General features: G+C 27.4%; 4 protein-coding genes across 6 annotated transcripts; 1 reads left to right on the plus strand and 3 right to left on the minus strand.

Moving 5' to 3' along the window:
• The first annotated feature begins 26 nt into the window (after nucleotides 1-26).
• LOC124492615 (ATP synthase mitochondrial F1 complex assembly factor 1) lies at nucleotides 27-1393 on the plus strand. Its single transcript, XM_047055557.2, has 2 exons — nucleotides 27-499; nucleotides 548-1393. The coding sequence occupies exons 1-2, from the start codon at nucleotides 103-105 to the stop codon at nucleotides 1180-1182; spliced, it is 1032 nt and encodes a 343-aa protein (XP_046911513.1). The 5' UTR covers nucleotides 27-102; the 3' UTR covers nucleotides 1183-1393.
• A 65-nt stretch (nucleotides 1394-1458) lies between these two features.
• On the minus strand, nucleotides 1459-4882 carry LOC124491898 (uncharacterized). The gene is made up of 2 exons (XM_075735199.1): nucleotides 4484-4882; nucleotides 1459-4344 (listed from the first exon to the last, which is right to left on the minus strand). The coding sequence occupies exons 1-2, from the start codon at nucleotides 4611-4613 to the stop codon at nucleotides 1499-1501; spliced, it is 2976 nt and encodes a 991-aa protein (XP_075591314.1). The 5' UTR covers nucleotides 4614-4882; the 3' UTR covers nucleotides 1459-1498.
• A 247-nt stretch (nucleotides 4883-5129) lies between these two features.
• On the minus strand, nucleotides 5130-9236 carry LOC124491902 (AT-rich interactive domain-containing protein 5B-like). The gene is made up of 3 exons (XM_075735488.1): nucleotides 8964-9236; nucleotides 8773-8860; nucleotides 5130-5431 (listed from the first exon to the last, which is right to left on the minus strand). The coding sequence occupies exons 1-3, from the start codon at nucleotides 9234-9236 to the stop codon at nucleotides 5130-5132; spliced, it is 663 nt and encodes a 220-aa protein (XP_075591603.1).
• Nucleotides 9237-9303: 67 nt separating this feature from the next.
• Nucleotides 9304-20730, minus strand: Zw10 (Zeste-white 10 kinetochore protein). 3 transcript variants are annotated; one of them, XM_075735201.1, is made up of 4 exons: nucleotides 19265-20728; nucleotides 18510-19205; nucleotides 18142-18333; nucleotides 9304-9438 (listed from the first exon to the last, which is right to left on the minus strand). In XM_075735201.1, exons 1-3 carry the CDS (start codon nucleotides 20609-20611, stop codon nucleotides 18187-18189), a joined length of 2190 nt encoding a protein of 729 aa, XP_075591316.1. In that variant the 5' UTR covers nucleotides 20612-20728; the 3' UTR covers nucleotides 9304-9438; nucleotides 18142-18186. The 3 variants fall into 3 exon arrangements, with proteins under 3 accessions (XP_075591316.1, XP_075591315.1, XP_046911509.2); XM_075735200.1 differs by having other exon boundaries at nucleotides 9403-9490; XM_047055553.2 differs by lacking the exon at nucleotides 9304-9438 and having other exon boundaries at nucleotides 17987-18333; nucleotides 19265-20730.
• Between the last annotated feature and the right edge of the window lie 19 nt (nucleotides 20731-20749).

The following is a 20749-nucleotide window of genomic DNA, read 5'->3' on the forward strand; positions in this document are numbered from 1 at the left end:
ATTTTTTTTCCCCAAAAACATTGTTTATGAACGGAACATCATGAATCAACAAAGACATGTGAATGCATGTAGAGGACACTAAAAAAAAAAACAAAACATAAAATGATTTCTCGGATTTCATTTTCATTATTATCATTAAATATCATGAATCGAAATCTTCGAAATTTAACACAACCATCTAATAATGTACTTCCTTTGTGTTATAGTTTGGCCATTAATCCAAACAATCCGGTGAATAAATTGTTATTATCAACCGATGCCATCGTTAATGCTGAACAGCAACAAAAACAACAATCTTTGAAAAAATCTATTGAAGAAAATCCATACTATTCAAAGTATGCGGAAAAAATTAAAAAAGCTCAATTATCATCATCATCATCATTAAAAGTTGATGATGATAAGAAAATTGAATCACCAGACAAAAAACCAACAACAACAATCGTCGAATCTGTGGCTGAAGATTGTGAAAAATTAAAATCCGAAATAAATACAATAAAAGGTTTGAACGATTTATTATTTTGACCAATCTAATAAAATTAATTTGTAGTGAACAAGGCCAATATTTCGGATAAATCATCAAAGAAAAAATTGGATGATATCGTTAAACTTGATCTATTTATGGATAAATCAAAAGAGGAAATTATTCAAATATGGAATCAATATCATAGTAAACGTGATTGTCTTTATGCCATTATTGAATCATCATTATATGAAACATTTCATCGGAATCTTTGCGAATATTCTGCATTCATATTACCATTGCCAAGAAGAAATTCCGACAACAATGATGATGATACAGCAACAACATTGTCGTCATATGAATTTTTTCTAATGCAATTCCAAGAACATTGTTGTCATTTTACACCATTAGCTGCTTATCATCTTCGTAAAGAGATGGCGCCCGTTTGTCTTACTATTTATTATTATCCAGAATTAACCGAATTAAAAGGCATCGTATTAATGATGGGTGAATTTGATTCAAACATTCTTAACATTATGGAATGTCAAGCACTAGCAAATCAATTACAATACTATTATCTAACTAAAGATCCATCGGCACGACTTTCATTACATTTGTTCAATAAAGAACCAAAAAGTTTTGATCATATGCGTCTGATACGACATTTGGAAGATGGATTTCATTCAACACAACAACAAATCAATTTAAATCAACCAGATTAATTTTAAAAAATGATGATGATGATGATGATGAAAATTGTTTTATTTACATGTATAACAATGGTGATGGAGAAGAGAATATTCTACAAATAATAATAATCAAAGGCACATTGTTTGTAATTAATAATCCATTATTCGATTGCACCTTGCGATTAATCGATAGACTAAATAAAGTGAATATACAACAAATAAAATGAGAAGAAACAAAAAAAAACAATATACAAGTCAAATTGTTGAGATTTACATGAATTAATTAATTACACCAAAATTATTGATTGAATGTGATTGCAAATTATTATTTATTTATTATTTTGTATTATTATTTCGATATCGAATTAGTAGAAGCAAATAAATTTGCTAGATTGGCATATGCATTATTTATATTATTTCCACCACCATTACTAAGAAATTGTAGAAATTGATTATTATTATTATAAGCTTCCAATAATTGTTTAGCTGTTGTTGTTATTGTTGAATTAGGTGATGATGATGATGATGATGATCCAATGTCAAGTACAGATGATGATGGATTTATCATAGATGTTGTTGGCGATGGTTGTGTTGGTGGTGCTGGTGCTGGTGGTGGTGTTGGAAAATTGTGTTGAGGTAAAACATTTGAGAAATTCTGAAATTGTTGTTGCTGTTGATGATAAGTTGGATTGTTAATTGAATGAGGTATTATAGTAGTAGCATTAGAAGGAGATGGCATCGAAAGATTTGTATTTGCATACAATGGAAACATTGATCTTAAGGCAAATGGAACATTGGTAGTGGTTCCAGTCCAATTGGGCCAATGATGAGATTCAATAAATGATGGCAATTGAGGATTATATTCCGATATCGATGGGACATTATTATTAAACAATGATGGACGAATAGAAGAAGAATTCATCAACTTTGATTGTTGTTGTTGTCGATTTGTTTTTTTGGATTTATGTGAAATACGTTTTGTATGATTAGGTTCATGATTAATAATTGATGGCTGATTGATTTTACTATATGATTGTCTTACGTCAATAGAATGATTATTTTTAGAAATTCTTCGTCCATCATTTTGAATACGAATTTGTGAATTTTGTTGAAATTCTGTCGTTGAATGTTGCATCGATGACGGTGGAGGCAACATTGGTGTCGTTACAAGATGAATTGTCGATGATTTATGATCATTATTATTATTGCGAGTGATTGTTTTATTTTTAGCTCTTAGATCCAATAAAATACCTGAAGATTCGTTTGATCGATTTGATTTTGTTGATTCTTTGATCAAAGCTATTGGTGAAAGCATTCGATTATTGTTGTTGTTTTGGCAACATTGTTTCATCGATAAATCCAATATTTCGTCATTCATTGTATTGGCGATAGGGGCAGCAGTAATTTTTGGCGGATTATTATTACGATGTGCTGGTAATGGTTCCATATGTTTATGATTCTTATTATCCAACGATAATTGTATATGATTCTTTTCGGCTTGTATTAATGAGGATAATTTTGGATTTTCAAGTGGTTTTGGTAAACAAAACATATTTTTCAATATATTATGATTATTTGTCGGTGGTAAATTATTTCTTTGACATTTCTTCGTTTCATTGATTTTATTGTTGTCATCATCTTTTTCGGATACGGTAGTAATTATATTCGAAATTGAATGTAATGGTGATGTCTTTTCCGTTTCTGTTTTCATTGTTTCACCAACATCAACATCATCATTATCGGCTATTTTATCATCAACATTTTTCATTGATTGAAATTTATCATCTCTATTATCGTTGTCAATATTTTCTCCAGATTCTTTGAAATCATAAATATCACCATTATCAATGATCAAATGATTTTCAGCAACATTATTATTATTATTATTATTCGATGATTTACGTTGTGTTGGATGTACCAATGCAGTCATTTTTGCATGTGAATTAACATATGATAACATTACTTTTGTTGATGAATTATTCGGATTCATTGGTAATTTGATTGTATTTAATGTAAATGGACGATTAACAGCATTTGTTGTAGTAGCAGCAGTAGTGATAGCAGTATTTTTATCATTAATGATTGATGGTATCATTTTCATCACTATACATTTATCTTCTTCTTCATCATCATCATCATCATCACCAGTAATCGAAATAGCATTCAATTTAATTCTTTTGTTGTTATTATTATTATTATTATTATCATTTTCAAATATCACTCGATCATTCTTGATTCTTTGAATTTGAATTCCATCATCATCATCGTCATTATTATTATTATTATCATTCTGTTTGGTGGATCCAATATCATGATATACTTTTACAATTTCTTTTGATTTTTTTCTTTCCATTGAAACATTTGTAATTTTTATAATTTTCATTTGTTCTTCTTTCTCTTTCTCTTTTTCTTTTTCTTCAACCGATTCAACAATAGTAGCGGTAGTAGTTTTATTCTTATTTGCAATTAACAAAGAATTATTATTATTGGATCGATTCAAATTGATTTCACATTTTTCATGTTCAGGTTCACTTAATTTAATTCGATTTTCTTCTCTCAATATGAATGATTTATGATGATGATGATTATTTTTCTTCAAAATAATCATTTCATCATCATTTTCATTGACAACGGTGCTAATCATCATTGGACATTTGTCATCATCATTATCATCGACATCCATTTTATCATTGTTTGATAATGATTCATCTTCTTCTTCTTCTTCTTTAGTTTGAGAAATTTGAGATTCTGAATTTTCATTATTATTATTATTATTATTCGTATTCGTATCTTTATTATTGCTTTTTGAACTTTCATTTGATTCACTAAATTCATCTTCAATTCTTTCATCATCATCATCGTCGTCGTCGTCGTTATCATCAAAATCGTCACCATCATCATCGTCATCATCATCACCCGATTCTTTCGAATCATCATTCTGTTTATCGTTATCGTTTTTTAATGAATTGCACTGTTTACGTTGTTTCGATAAATGATGATAATCGGGAAGGCCATTCAATTGCCGTTCAAACGGTAATAATAATTTTTCATAATGTCTACGTGTACATGTTGCAGCACTGGTGCTACGTTTATCACCACCAAGATCATCATAAAGTTTTTTCCATAAACGTTGTTTAGTTATCTTTTCATATCCACCATATTTTTGTGCTTGTGTAAAAAAGAGGTATAGATCAACTATAATAATTGTTATTAAGTAAACAAAAAAAAAACAAAATAAAGAGGATTAAATAACGAACAAACAAAGAAAAATTCAATTAACGAATGGAAAGAAGATCAAATTTTGATCATTATTATCGATATGGTTCATACTTACTTTTCTTAAAGCCCATATTAGGTACACGTTGTATTGGTGTATTACGTTTGGCCATGAATTTATTCAATTCTCGTAGAAAATTGTTTTTGTTATCAATAATATTTGTTGTTGAATTTCTATTCGCAGCCATTTTATTATTTTCTTTACCGGTGGTATTTCGTCTGCTGTGGTTGTTGTTGTTGTTGTTTTGGTTGTTGTAGCTGTTTGTTTTTTTCAATTCACACAAATCATCACCATTTTCATCATCGTCTTTGTTTAAAGGTGATTTTTCAGGATTTTTGTTAAATTTTGTTGTCGATTTTGTCGTTTGTTGTTGTTGTCGATTCTTTTTTCCTTTTCTTCGATGATGATGATGATGATGGACGATGGTTATGATGATGATGATGTTGATGATTGTGTTCGTGATTATCATTGATTGAAATTGGTTGATCATTGATCGATGTAGTAGATGTCGAAGCAGCCGTTGTACGTCTAGTACGTCTTGGTAGAAATGATCGTTGTCCATTTTCTTCTGAACTGCTAATCGATTCAGGTGATGATGGTCGTTGAACAATTTTGTGTTTACGTTTCTTTGGACGACCTTTGAATTTAGGAGCTATATAATATAAATAATGGAAAGGAAAAGAAAAATTTATTATTTTTTTTTTTAAAAAAGCAAACGAATTAATATTGATAAAAAAAATCCTAATAATTTACCTAGATGGTCACAATTGAGATCATTATTCAATAAAGCTTCATTATTGAATGTATCACGACAGAATAGTATATGAACACATTTATTTCGTTGTTGTGGAATGCCCAATTCGGTTAATAAATTCTGTACAATATAGTGGCCAAACAATTCCTCTTCTTTGCCTTCTATACGTTTCAATAGATTACGATAACGACAATAACGATTATATGATAATACCACCACTGTTGAAAGATCATTTTGATGTTCATTTGCTTCTAAGTATTAAAATGAAAAATAATGATAAGTTTAATTTAATTGTCAAAGACAAAAAAAATGATGATGAACAGACAAACAAAAAGAAAATAGAAAAACGGCAAAAAATTTTTTCGGAACAAAACAAAATCAATCAATCAATTATCATTTACAAAAATATCCAATAGTTTCATTATATGATGATAATCAAAGCAGTAGAATGAAAAATCTCAATTCGAGTTATGTCAATTATTATTACACATAACCAACATATACAAAATATACAAATACACATGTGTTATATATAGAAAATTTCTTCTTTCTTTTTTTTTCATTTTTCTTTTTTTCCTCATTATCTGACCTATAGTCTGTGTGTGTGTGTATGTGTCTATGGTGTATTCGAAATTATCATCAGTAATAAAAAAAAAAATATATAGAAATACCGAACCTAAATCTATCTATATATATGATGATGATTGTCGTTGTAATGAATAAAACAAAGAAAATCATAAATTATAATAACGAAGACGACGACAATGATGAATAATAATTGTCACACATTGTCATTCTGTGCTCCACTGTATTCAATATACACACACACACAAAAATAAGAAATAGGCTGCTTGGTATTTTTGGTATTATATAAAAAAAAACATTTAAAAATCATCATTTCAACGAACAAAAAAAAAAATCATAAAAAATCTAATAAAAATCTGAGTTATTAATAATGAAAGTGTCATTTATATACGGTGTGTGTGTGTGTGTGTAAATAATAATAATTCGGTTCATTTCTTTTCTGCTTCTGCTGCTGTTATAAACTATTTGATGATTTTTTTTTTAGCCAGAAAAGTTTAAATGTAAATTCTCATTCTCTAAATAGCAATGTTTTTTTCAAAAAAAAATTATTATCGTTATTTTATCATTCATTCATTTTAAATCAATTCAATCATATCATCATGATCATGATCAAATTATAAATAAAAATTTTGAATCTGAATGCATTATATACATATATAGAAAGCGTCAAATAAAACAAAACAAAAAAAAAACGAAAATACAATACAACACAATCCAAGGCAACGGAAATGGCATATTTCCATTCTTATATATTACAATCATCATCATCATCATCGACTATATAGCCACCATATATAACACACACACACACACACACACACAAAACAACAACGAAAAAAAAAACAGAAATGGAATATATAACATTTCTAGGATTTATATACAAAACAAAAATGAAAAAAAAACAAAAATCGGAAATATGCCTTGTTAAAATGAAATATTGAGATTTATTGGAAAACGATTGATTTTCCATTATCAGAATAATAGTAATAACAATATTTATTATTACCAATACCAAAAAACAAAAAATAATAAAATTTGATAGGTAACTGGGGAGAAACACAAAACAAAATTATTCATCCAAATGCAAAAAAAACACTAAAAATCAAAATCAAAACTATTTTTCTGTTTTTTTTTTTTTTTTTTTGATTAGTTAGTTAGTTGGATTTTTTTCCTTTGTTTTCAACATTGTCAATTCATAAAGATGTTTTTTTTTTGTTGGCGGATGGAAAAGAGACAGAATTTTTTTTTTCTTTTTTTTTGATATGGATTTCTCTGTGTAAGGACTTGATTCAACTTGATAATACAACAACAACCACCACCACCACTAATATTCAAGACCCTTGTTCTTATTTATATTTCTCCCAATTTTCTTTTTTTTTCATTTTATTTTTTTTTTTCATCATCATCATCCTCTCACTGGCAATGTTTTCTGTATGTATATATTATGTTCATACATCTTTCTCTCTCTCTCTACGAAAAATCTTCATTTCGATTCACTGTATATCTCTCTCTCTCTGTCTTTCATTGAAATATATTCAACTATACTATTCTCTATAGCTAGCGCGTTCTCTCTCTCTCTCTCTCTCTCTCTCTGTGAAAAATAAAAATTCACCAAAACGAAATAAAAACGATGACGATGAGAGAAAGAGAAGTGAGATCGTCAGTCGAGAGTGTATATACAATAACAACAAAATGTTCAATGTGCTTAGGCTACACACACACACACACACACACGAAAATACAATCAACCAAAAAAAACCGAATAAAACTATTCAATACAATAAGTACAACGAACCAAACCCAAAAAAAAGAAGGGAAAAAAATGGTTGAAAGCATAAAAACGCTAAACGAAACATTGATAGATAGAAGCAAAACAAAACAAAAGAAAAAGAAAAGAAAAAAAAAATCCGAACAAATGTCTATGTGTGTTTTTTTTTATTTCATTTCATATATGATGATGATAAAAGTATATATCGATGATCGATCTATCTGTGTGTGTGTGTGTGTGTTTTTTACAATCCAATTTTATATATTTCTGCTTAAATCGGCTATTTTTCAATTTTTCAAACCTACCACTACACTTTTATAAACATCCATACACATAATAATTGTCTTTCTATAGACAAATCAATAATTATGTTGTAATTATTTCGATTGATTGAATTTTGATTGATTTCGATGCTCAAAATTGATATCATCATCTATGTAGATATTGAATAAAGCAAAAATGAAAAAAAATGAAAAAAATTTAAGATTTAAAACAAAACAAAACGAAATTCATCACATTTTACATTAATGATGATGGCCAAATCAAGATAAACATGTCAAATCTGTCAGATTCTATCTATCTATATCCACTGTGTGTGTGTGTGTGTGTGTGTACTGTAAAAATATTTTTGGAAAAAATTTTTTTTTTTAAATCTATTCCCATCTATCAAACTGATCAACAACAACGACAACAACGAAAATTTCGATTCAAATCAAATCGAAAATCAAAAAAAAAGAAAGAAAATAAAAAATCATCATCCTTAAGGTTACTATGACTATGACAACAACAAAAAAAATGAATTTGACATGACAATCTTTTTGGTAAATAATAAACCAAAAATAGAAAAATACTACTTACTTAATTTTAGCGGAATTATATCAGTAAAATCAACACGACTTGATTGAAATGAACGAAAATTATTATTATCATCACCATTTTTTAATTGATTCCATTGATGATGATTATTATTGTTGTTGTTGAATGATGATGATGATGATGATTTTGTATCGATATTATATTCATTAATATTCATATTTCGTTTATTGAAAATTATTTTACATGAACTTGATATATAACGTTGTAATGTTAGAAATGGTGATGATTCATTTGTACGTTGTATCACATTTTGATTATGAATAAAAGCTAATGGTGATAATATTTGTTTGGTTTTTGTTGATGGTTCATTATCATGTTGCTGTTGTTGTTGTTGTATCGATGGCTTCCATTTGTATGGTGAACCGGCAATCCAATCCACATCATGTGTTATCCATGTAACAAGATCGGTTAATTTCAATATAACTTTATCATTTGCAGCCATTACTTCGTGCTAAATTTTTGTTTTTTGTTTTGTTCCAAATAAAACAGAAAAATATGTCAATATTTTTGAACGAAAAAAAAATTTTTTTTTCAACTGAAAAATTTATATTTACCTGTCCATGATGTGATAAACGGCCATCCGGTGTTTGTTCCGGTAGAAAATATAACCGGGTTGATGATAATTGTTGATCATTTTGATGATCATCCCAAACTAATTGTAATTCACCAATACAAGGATCATCCGATGGTGATATACGTATGAAAAAAAATTCACCCAACATAAGAACACGTTCATGTTGATCATCAGAACGATAACGATAACTGAATGCTTTATAAAATGTATATGAACCATGATGACCACATGGTTGGCCAATTAGTTTCACCATTGGTTTTTTTTCATTATTATCGATATCGACCATTAATGGTGATGATGATGATGATGATGATGATGATGAAAAATTAGCAGTAGAACAAGTTGTCTTGCCTTTTGTTGCTGTGGCTGTGGCTGTTGTTGTTGTGGTTGTCGTCGAAGACGTTGTCGTTGACAATTCATTGTTAAATCGGGTCATTTTTTTTTCTCTTTTTTTTCTTTCAATGAAAAAAAATGAGAAAATTTTTTTCGTAAATATTATTGCTGTTGCTGTTGTTTGAATATGAGAAAAAAACAATCACTTAAAAAAATTGGAAAAAACAAAACCAAAAAAAAAAAAAAAAAAAAAATTGTAGAGCAAAGACAGAATTAATGTTAAACCTGCATATCGATAAATAAATATTCGATAAATAAAAATGAAAAAAAAATTCAAGACAAATGTAAAAAAAAAAATTTGAATTTGAAAAATAATTTAATTTCAATCTGGCAAACGTTACACGAAAAAAAAACAAAAATAAAAATTCAATCAAATTCAAAAAAAAAAAAAAATGAAAAAAATGAAAAAACGGACCCGAAAAGAAAAAAAAAGATGATTATCAATGTATATATCCTCCTCCCCCCCCCCCCAAAAAAAAAACAGAGACACATGGAGAGATATCCACCAACATTTTAACCGTTTGAAACGTATATATTATGTGTGTGGTTCGATGCACTCTATCTCTCTCTCACTCATTCACTTACATTCATTCATTTCATTCACTATTTCGTTTCGTAATAACACAACATAATAAAATCATCATGAAATAAAAGATCAAGCTGTTTTTTTTTATATTTCACATTGATGATGGCTACGCACCACCACCACCACCACCATCACCACTACCATTATCATCATCATCATCATCATTTAGATGATGATAGTTTGTTGTTGTTGTTGTCGTTGTTGTTGTTATTGTGGCTGTCACATAATACCAAACATCATCATCATCATCATCATCATCATTTTTATTCAAACACACAGCATATAAACTTTATATTTATTTATTTTATTCAATGTTCAAAATTGACAATAATGATAATAATAATGAAAAAGGTAAAATGATTCATTTCATACATTGTCCCTGTTTTTTTTTCTTCTTCTTCTTCTCCATTTACCTGTGGATTGATATTAGAAAAAAAATGATGATAATAATTTTTCAAATTAAAAAAAAAATATGAAAAAAAACTAGAACACACAAACACACAAAATGTTTGTGTAATCAAAATGATGATGAAATCAACCACAACAACAACAACAACAACAGATCACAGAATCTTATCACAAAAACAACAACAACAACAACAAATGATAATAATCATATTACGAAAAACAAATTTCATTTAATCAATCAGTTAGTAAACGATACGCGTATTTTGTCCATTTGATTTTTAACCAGAAAAAAAAAATTTTTTTTCTCCTTTGAAAATCAAAAGAGGAAATGTGTTATTTTTCAAGCCAGCAAAAAAAAAAAATTCGATTCGATTTTTATTTTCTGGTAATAAATATGTATCTCAACTACTAAAAAAAAAAAAAAATTTCGAATAGAAATACTGATGACACAACCTAACACACTTACACACACGAAAAGTAAGCGAAAAAAAAGACACAAACATGATGTCGATGATGATGATGATTACCAGTGAAGATAAATGGCATTTTTTTCGTTTTTCTCTCTCTCACTCTCTCGGTTTTTTAACCATTATAAATTGCTTATTGTATGTGTATTATTATTGTTACTGTTTATTATCATCATTATTATTACAATTGGATTTATGGATATATACATATATTATTGTCTATTTTTGTCCTAGAAGTATAACAAACGCAAAGGTTTTATTTTTACTATATATATAAAAACAGATACAATATAAGGAATATATAGAACAGTGACAGAGATATAGGGAAAAAAATGAATAAAAAACAAAACAATGTAATAATACATTTTGTGTACGGCGATAATAATGATACCAAAAAAAAAATATCAATTAATAATCAGATGAAAAAAAATACAAAACAAAACAAACATACAATTTGACTAATGAATATTAACCAAATTGGAATAATAATAATAATAATATATTGAAAAAATATAGGATCCGATCGCTATCGATTGATTTGATAGATTGGATAAATTAATGGAGGATAAATTGAAACCGAATTCGATTCATCAAAGTATGGAAGAAAAAAATCAATTAGATTTAATCAATTTAGAACAAAAATAAAAATAAAAAAAAATCACAGGTATTAAATGATCACATCAGAGTCCTATTATAATAAATAGAAAAAAAATGACAATCATCATACTCACACACACACATATACAAACATTTCATATATGAGAAAACTCTCTCTCTTTCTCTCTCTATTTCTACATACATAAAACATATCAACAACAACAACAACAACGGCAGTACAATAATAATAATCATCATTAACACATACACACACACACACACACACACACAGAGTGAGTAAGTGAGTCAGAGGAAAGAGACTTTTGTCCATTTTATTTTCTGTTCGAATAATAAGAATGGGCAGAATTTTGAAACGATAAAAAGTGCAGACACAAACACACACACACCAAACGAATATAAATTGAAATAATATGGAATTGAATATAAGAGACAGAGAGAATTGTCAATGTTGTTGTTGTTGTTGTTGTTTTTTATAATGTGTGAAATAACGACAACAACAACAACGAAGAACCAGAAGAAAGAAAGAACAAAAAAAATCATCATGAGAAATGCCATATTAGTGTGTTCATTTTTTTTTTTTTTTTTTTGAAGATTAAAATCAGAGAAAGAAAATATTGTCTGCTACATATATAATAAAAGATAATGGATGATGATGATGATTTTCAGTTGATATGATAAAATTGAAAATCACACACAACACACACAAACACAGACAGAAAGAAGAAAAAAAAAATACGTGTGTAATATGATGACGATAAATTGAAAATACAAAATCAATTATCCAATATTAATCGATAAAATTTTACGTTTTTTTTTACTAATTGATTTTTTTTAATAGTCAATTTTTCAAAAAAAAACAACAACAGCGACGACCACAACAACAAGTAATCATTACCATTAGATAATAATTTTTGGAATTTTCTTTTTTTCCAAGAAAAAAAAACAGAAAATAACAAAATTAAACATTTCATTCATTCATTCATTCATTGGGTAAATAAAATACAAAATGAAAATCATTGTCAAGAATCATGATCAACAACAACAATTTCTACAAGTCGAGAATATATCGTCATAAGAATTTAATCATAACATATTTTTTTTTTTTTTGAATACAGGATTTTTATTTTTATATATTTTGAATATATCAGTCAGTAAAGTCATTCATAGTGCAATGTAAAATAAAGTTTGAATGAAATAAATGTGTCCATGAACCATCATGATCATCATAATCATCATCATCATAATCAACATCGACAACAACAACAACAACAACAACATCATCATGCCAACAAAAATATTATATATCAAAAAAAAAAAAAAAAAAAAAAATGCATAGACTCGTGATGATGATGATGATCATCATCATCATCATGACGATCATTGCAAATGATAATAATAATAATGATGATGATTTTTTTTTATACAGGAAAAAATAACGTATTTTTTTATAGTTTTTTTTTATTTTTCATCAATAGATTTTTCAGTTTTGTTGTTGTTGTTGCTGCTGTTGTTGTTGAAAAAAAGGAACAAAAGGAAAAAAAAATTTTATAATATCCAGAGTAGAGAAGGTGAATTTGCGTGTGTGTTTGTTACCATTGGACAATGTGTATACGAGAGAGAGAGAGAGAGAGACCAGCACTGAATAAATATATGCTCTGTGTGTGTGTGTATTGAGATAAAGCCAATTGTAATGAATAAATTGATACGAAAAAAAAACCCAAAAAAACTAATTGTGATATATAAAATTCAATCAAAAGAATTGGATTTTACAGGGAAAAAAATGTACATTTTTGTTTGATGTTGTAGCCACACACAAAGTGGCAACATTTATTTATTTTTTTTTGCTGGCGAGAAAAAAAATTGGATCATTTTACACAAAATTTTAGACAAAAAGCACAAAGAATGGAATTTTTTTTTTTGCTATCATTTGAATGTTGAGAAAATTAAGAAATTCAATATTTTTCTCTTTTCAGGTTAGAGAAATATGGAGAGAAATACATGTCAAATAAATAATGAAATATTTCTGTGTGTGTGTGTGTGTGATAAATAAACATTCGAAAATTGACCAGAAAAAAAACGTTCGAAAAATACACAGAGATTCAATGAAAAAATTCATTCATCAATGATGATGATTTTCATAAACGAAAAAAAAAAATTCACATTCGAAATTTTTAAAAAAAAATGAATCAAAAATTACCTTCTTCTTGTTTTGTTTGTTTTTTTTCTGGCGAGGAATGATCGATTTATAAGATGAAATAATGATAATGATATCAGATTATATATAACCACCACCATATATATCCTGTTGTTTAAACATTTTTTTTCTTTTTTTTTCTTGCGTGCGTTAGTGTTGTTGATTCGAATTATATAATTGGATTGTTGTTGTTTTTCAACAAATTTAAAAAAAAAAATTTAAATTTTTTATATTCACATTAAACACGAATATAATATTAAATATTGAATGAATGATGGATAAATAAAATACGATTGTAATGCGTGTGCGCACACGTCAAATAATTTTATTTTCGTATTTTAATAATAAAAAAAATAATACACAACAACATTGAACACAAAATTGAACACGAGAGATATGGACAAAAAAAAATCCGTCATCATACACGAAATAATTTTTCGATTTTGCAGGAAAAAAAAATTAAAGATTCCACACACAATGAAAATTGTACATCCAAACGAAATGATTATTACTAACAGACTGAATGAATTGGATGGAATGAAATTGAACACTTTTTTTTGTGTGTGTATGTGTGTGTGTGTGTGTGTTTGGAATGGAATTGCACATTGCATGATATGACTTCTTCATTCATGAGTTTTGAGGGTGTGCAAGAGAGAGAGAGAGAGAGAATATATATACGTAAACGAACGAACTAAAAAAAAAAAAAAAAAAAAAGAAGGGAAATAGATATATTCATCCTCCTCAATCATTTATTTATCTATGAATGTATGTATAAATGAACAAATGAGGATGAGGAAGAGGAGGAGGTTGTTTCAAAAAAAAAAAAAAATATGTTTTGAAAAAGTTTTATTTGGTTGTAGTAGTAGTAGTAGTAGTAGTAATGGTTAATGGTATTAATATATTTTTTTTTTTCGTTCATATAATCAAAACTTGTATTTTTATATCACAAATAGACAGAGAGAGAGAGAGGGGGAGATTATTGCATTTTTTCTCTTCTTTTTTTTATATTTATTAATATATAAGAATACAAAGCAATATTGTAATTGTTTTGTATCCGCTTATTGTGTGTGTATATGTGCATACCGCACCCTCTCCATGTCTTATTGTTACAACGTTATATATATTATAATGATGATAAAATGTGTAACAATAACTAATACTACTACTACTACTATTACGTATCATTTTCATCCTCCTCAATCAGCAGCACCTCCTTTTTTCTTTTTTTTTTTATTCATTCACAATTATTATTTTTTCCAAAAAAAAAAAAAATCATCATCAAACACAAAATGGTAGTGGAAAAAAAATCATTTATATCTCTATACTATATTCACCATTATAACGAAATGATGATGATAATGATGGGACGAAAAAAAAACGCGATGTGATTTTTCAAAAAAAAAACAAAACAAAAATCCAAAATTCAATTCATTCATGAAAAGAAAGATGATATGTGATGTATTTTTTAGTTGAAAATCAAAACACGTGCCGATATTTTTTTTTCCATTATTTTTAGTGAAAAAAAAATTTTTTTTTTTTCAACAAAATATCAGAATATTCAGCAATCATAATTTGTAGAAATAAATAAATGAATTCATATGTTTCATACGGAAACGGAAACAATGTAATTTGATACTGTAATAATGGTATTCATCATTGACGGAAATGATTGGAAAAATATTGACAATAAATCAATCAATCAATAAGTCATTTGATTTTTTTTTTGTTTGTTTGTTTGTTCGGTAATAAAGTGATTAATTTAGAAAAGACAAAAATTTTTCCTAATTAAATTATTTCCAGCGAATAAAAAAAAACTAAGGAATCAAATTTTTCAATTTGAATAGAATTTTTTTCCAAAAGTTAGTGCCCCTGCCTCCTCCCCCCCCAAAAAAAAACGGAATAATAAATTCCACATTCCAACATGACTATCCACAAAGCAATTCTGATCATACAAAAAAAAAATTCTTGAATTATGATGATGACAATGATGAGAAAAAAAAACAAAATGAAAACTTTTTCACCACCACCACCACCACCAGTGAATGAAATTTAAATACAATGAAAGTATTTTTTTCACTTTGTCCATTTTGAATGGAGAAAAAAAAACTTTTACCGTGTAAATTTTCAAAAAAATGATGAAAAAAAAAATTCTGGAAATTCCTAAATTCTAAAGTGAGAGAGAGAGAAATGTAATAATTTCTTTTTCGTCGATTGTCGTCGTTGTTGTTTTTGTTGTTGTTTGCCAACATTTGCAGAGATTTAGTCGAGATTTCTTGTTTCATTTCATTTTTTTTTATTATTATTATTATTTGCTACGCTGTCATTGTTGTTGTTGTTGTTATCATTATTGTTTTTTTTTCGTTTGTTCGTTTGTCAAAAAAAAAAAAAATATATATTGCTTTTCAAACATATACACAATGATGATGATGACTGTTGACAACTGGAAAAGAAAAAAAAAACAGAAACGGAACAATATTCGTTTCATCATCATCATCATCATCATGGAACAATACAATATTATGGAACAAAGACAAAAAGAAGAAAATATTCACAATTTGTGGAACAAAAATTGATGCACACACAAAAAAAATCCTAAAATATTGGAATTTTTATTGAAAATTTTCAATTAACTCATCTAATTTATTATTTTATTGCTAAACGAAAAAAAACAAAAACGATCCTATGGTTACCGTTTTTTATATGTAGCAATCAATCAATCAATTGGATAGATTGTATCAATTGCCGATAAAAAAAAAATACTAATTAATTAACAATTGGAAATAAACAATAAACATCATCAACAACGATGAACAAAAAAGAAAAAAAAATGATCAACCAGGAAAAAAATAACCGAATGAGAAATAAAATGACAGATATGGTCATATTTTTTTTCCACTAAAAAAAAACTCGCGCGCGACTAATCTAATTCACATATTGGTTTGGTTTTGTGTGTGTGTGTGTGTGTATTCATATGGTTTATTTCAAATTGAAATGGCCGATATGCGATACGATACACACACACAGATATTTAAAAAAAAAAAATGGACACTTTTAGACCAATTTTCTCTCTCTCTCTCTCTCTGTCTATAATCATGCTGTGTGTGTGTGTGTGAATGCTGGGTTCCCCACATTTATTTTCCTAGCCAGCCGCTTCAAAGCCGACGTTTTATTTTCGCTACGCGAGAAAAAAAAATATGAAGAGAATCAAACCATATATATACAAGCTAAACCAGCCGTCAGACTATGCTATGTTTTATTATTATTGTGTAGCCGACACACAATATAATAACATTTTATTTCATGTTTTTTTTTATATATATATATACAACAACAAACACAAACGACAATGAAATAAAAATTACTAGCCAAACGAATATCAAAAAAAAAAAAGAAAAAAAATAACAAATTTCATGCAAGAATTTTTATTGAGACAAACAAAAACAAAACAGAAAAAAAATTGAATCAAAATTTTTTAAAATTAAATTAAAAAATTTTCTTTTTTTTTAATTATTGAATGATGATGATGATGGAGCATGATGTTTGCATCGTCGCCGTCGTTGCATTTTGATAAAAAAAAAGAAAAGAAAAAAACTTTCATAATCATCAACAATAATAATAAATACAGACAAGTTCATATTGGCTGAAATAAAATAAAAATAAAAAATAAAAGTTTTTTTTTCTCGTTTTCTTTACACTTTACATTTTACTTTTTCTTTTTTTTTTGCCTGGCACACAAACACACCAAAATACATACATGCATGCATCATCGTCATTATATATCACACACACACACACACAAGAATCACAGATCAAAAGAACCAAAAAAAAAACCATTTTTTTCATACTACAAAAGCTCCTAAAATCATATATATACAAACACACACACACAGAAAGAGAGAAACAAGAACAATTTTCATGTTTTCATTCATTCATTCATCTCCATCTCTCTTTTTCACATATTCATCCAATCATTGTGTTGCTGCTGCTGAGAGAGAGAGAGAAAGTTTTTTTTTCTCGGTAAATAATATATACCAGGACTTTTTATAAACAGCAGCAGCAGCAGCTAAAGCTAAAGCAAAAGCAGCAACAAACCCAAACCCAAACACACACAAACACATGAATCGACATCAAAGCATTAATCACTCTCGATTATTGCTTTAGTCGTCGTCGTTGTTGTTGTTGTTGTTATTTTTTTTCCATTTTCATTCATAGTTCATTTGATCATTTTATCGTTTGTCCATATATACTACTTGTGTGTATGATGTGATGTGTGTCTGTTATTATTATCATTATACGATAGATGGAAAAAAAGAAAAATTTCATTTTATTCGAAATTTGCTATTACGATTATTATTATTATTATTATATCAAAATCAATGAAAAATAAATTAATTGGCAATATTAGATATTGTTTATAATTTATAATAATATAATATACAAAAACAAAAAAAAAATATTTGTAAAGTTTTTTTTTTACTGATTCAACACTCACATTACGTTGTCGTAGTTGTTGGTTTTGTTGTTGATTTTTTTTTTGCTATTTAATTTTTGCCAAAACTTTTGCACGTCTTTCATTGTTCTGGAATAATGCACGAATCATATGTCTGACTTCATCCGGTTTAAGATATGTAGCCAATAATCCATGGCCATCGGCCCATCGATTTAGTATTTCCAGTAATGAAGACTATTTTATTATATCGTTGTCGTCGTCGTCGTTGTTATGTCATGTTGGACATAGACCCATAACAAGATTTTAGACGAATAAAAAAAAACATATTTGGAAATTAAAAAGAGAAAGAGAAAGAGAAAATATCAAATTTTATCAGTCTAGTGAACGAGAGAAAAAAAAATGCTGCTTACCTTGAGTAGAAAATTAATTTCATTCAATTTCATCCATTTAAATATAACATCTTCTGAATCGATTAAAAATAATTTCAATTCTTTACAAAAATAATCAATTTCATTATAAAGATGTGATGATCCTAATGAACTAATATCATTCATTGATAAAATTGTTTCAATAAATTGATTCATCAATGTTTGCAATAATGTTGACATTATTTTGTTATAAATTTTCATCGATAACACTGTTGAAAATGAATTTTGTAAACAATTTAAATGTTTCAAACAATTATTTAAACATTCACGAAATTCAAAATGTGATTGTGAACTAATACGTAGATCAGTGCGTGGTGTTTCATTGACAATCTCCTGTAATGATTGTATGAATGTTTCATTATTTATATAACGATATAATGTACGTTCCTGATATCGCATTTGATTCAAAAATATTTGTGATCCAACATTACGTATGCTGGGCAATAATTCAAATAATGAATCTAAATATGGTTTATGTGTCAATGCCATACATTCCATTAGATGACCAAACATGAGACAATTATTATGGAATATAGCATTTTCTTTTGCATCCTGTTCAATCAATTCACGATATCTATATGGTGCTATAGCAATGAATAATTCACAAGTCAAATAGATTGTTTCCGATAATAATAATGATAAATTTTTTGAACTATTTGACAACAGTGCTGACATCTCCTGAATTTTAAACAAAAAATGTGTTAATACAATATTCGAATATTGAAAAAAACACATACCTCGAATAATTGTTTCACTGATAGCATATAATCACTAATTAGACAATCGGAAAATTTTGATTTTTCTTCCAATGATAATGATTGCAATAATTTTTTCGATGAAATAGTTTCCATTGGTTTTTTCAATAATCGTTTCATTCTTATGATAAAATCTTGACATAATTTTGTGGAAAAATGATTCTTGATATTTTCACGATATATTCGTAATGTTTCCGATTCTTCATCGTCAATCATATCGTATGATTGTAATTTCTTCTCTAAACGGCTACCTTGTTGTAGTAATTCCAAAAAATTGGCCAATTCTGATTCACATTTTGGCAGTTGAGTTTCAAAATAATAATCAATAACACATTTGAATAGCTGTTCAGACCATAATTGACCGATAAATTTTTTGAAAATTTTACTTTGTTTCAATTGATTATCCATTGTGAATTGATTTAAAATGATTTCGATAAATTTTTCTAGATTTTCAATCACATCATTCGAATTATCACAATCACCATCGATTAAATGAATTCCATCCGAGGTACTGATTGCTTTTTTATTATTTTCAAGAATTTTTCTCGTGAAATGATTGTTTAGTTGATCGAAAATATTCTTGAAATATAGAAGAAAATCATATCGTTCTTCGAGTATACAATCAATAAAGGATTCATATTGTTCCAATGACATTGATTGAATGAATTCGAAATGAAAAATCCTATTATCAACATTTGAATCTTGTTCTTGATCATTTTCAAAATGTAAATTCCGTTTAAACAATTGTATCATATCATACAATAGTTCTTCTTTGGTCGATATGATTTTAGTGTTTAATTTTTTTAGCGATTTTTCAATAATTTCTTTTTGACGATAATTGAATGGTGATGGTAATTTTTCGAATAAATTTTCACCATCTTTAACAAGCTTGTCATATAAATCGATGGATTCAACGATACTTCCATGGGCTTTGTTGTATTCACAATTATTGGCCAATTCTTTACTATTGTCCAACAAGTTTTGTATTTTATCAAAACGATTTTGAAAATCATCCAACAATTGAATTTGATCGAATACAATTTGTTGTTGTTGACAGATTTTATGATATTCTAACAATTGTTTAATTTCATCACAATCCAAAAAGGATTCCAATTCTTTACGCAACGTTCTGGTTCTGGTGATTTTCTCCGTCAATTGTTGACATTTAGTTTTCAATTCATGATCGAATGATGATCGTCGTGGATCTTCATCAATTTCTTTTCGATATTTACGAATTTTTTCATCAAAATGTTGTACAATTTCATCGATATTTGTAAAATTGTCAAGAAATTTTTCAACATTAAAATTGAATTCCGATTTATTGATCATTATTATCGATCGATGGATTTTAATTTTTTTTTTTTTTTTTTTTTTTTGAAAAAAATAAATAAAACACACGTGTAAAAATGATGATTCGAAAAAATTCTTTTTTGTCAACGCATACAAAAAAAAGTAACAACAGTCACA

The sequence above is a fragment of the Dermatophagoides farinae genome, chromosome 1 (assembly GCF_024713945.1).
Source record: "Dermatophagoides farinae isolate YC_2012a chromosome 1, ASM2471394v1, whole genome shotgun sequence".
Classification (NCBI taxonomy): domain Eukaryota; kingdom Metazoa; phylum Arthropoda; class Arachnida; order Sarcoptiformes; family Pyroglyphidae; genus Dermatophagoides; species Dermatophagoides farinae.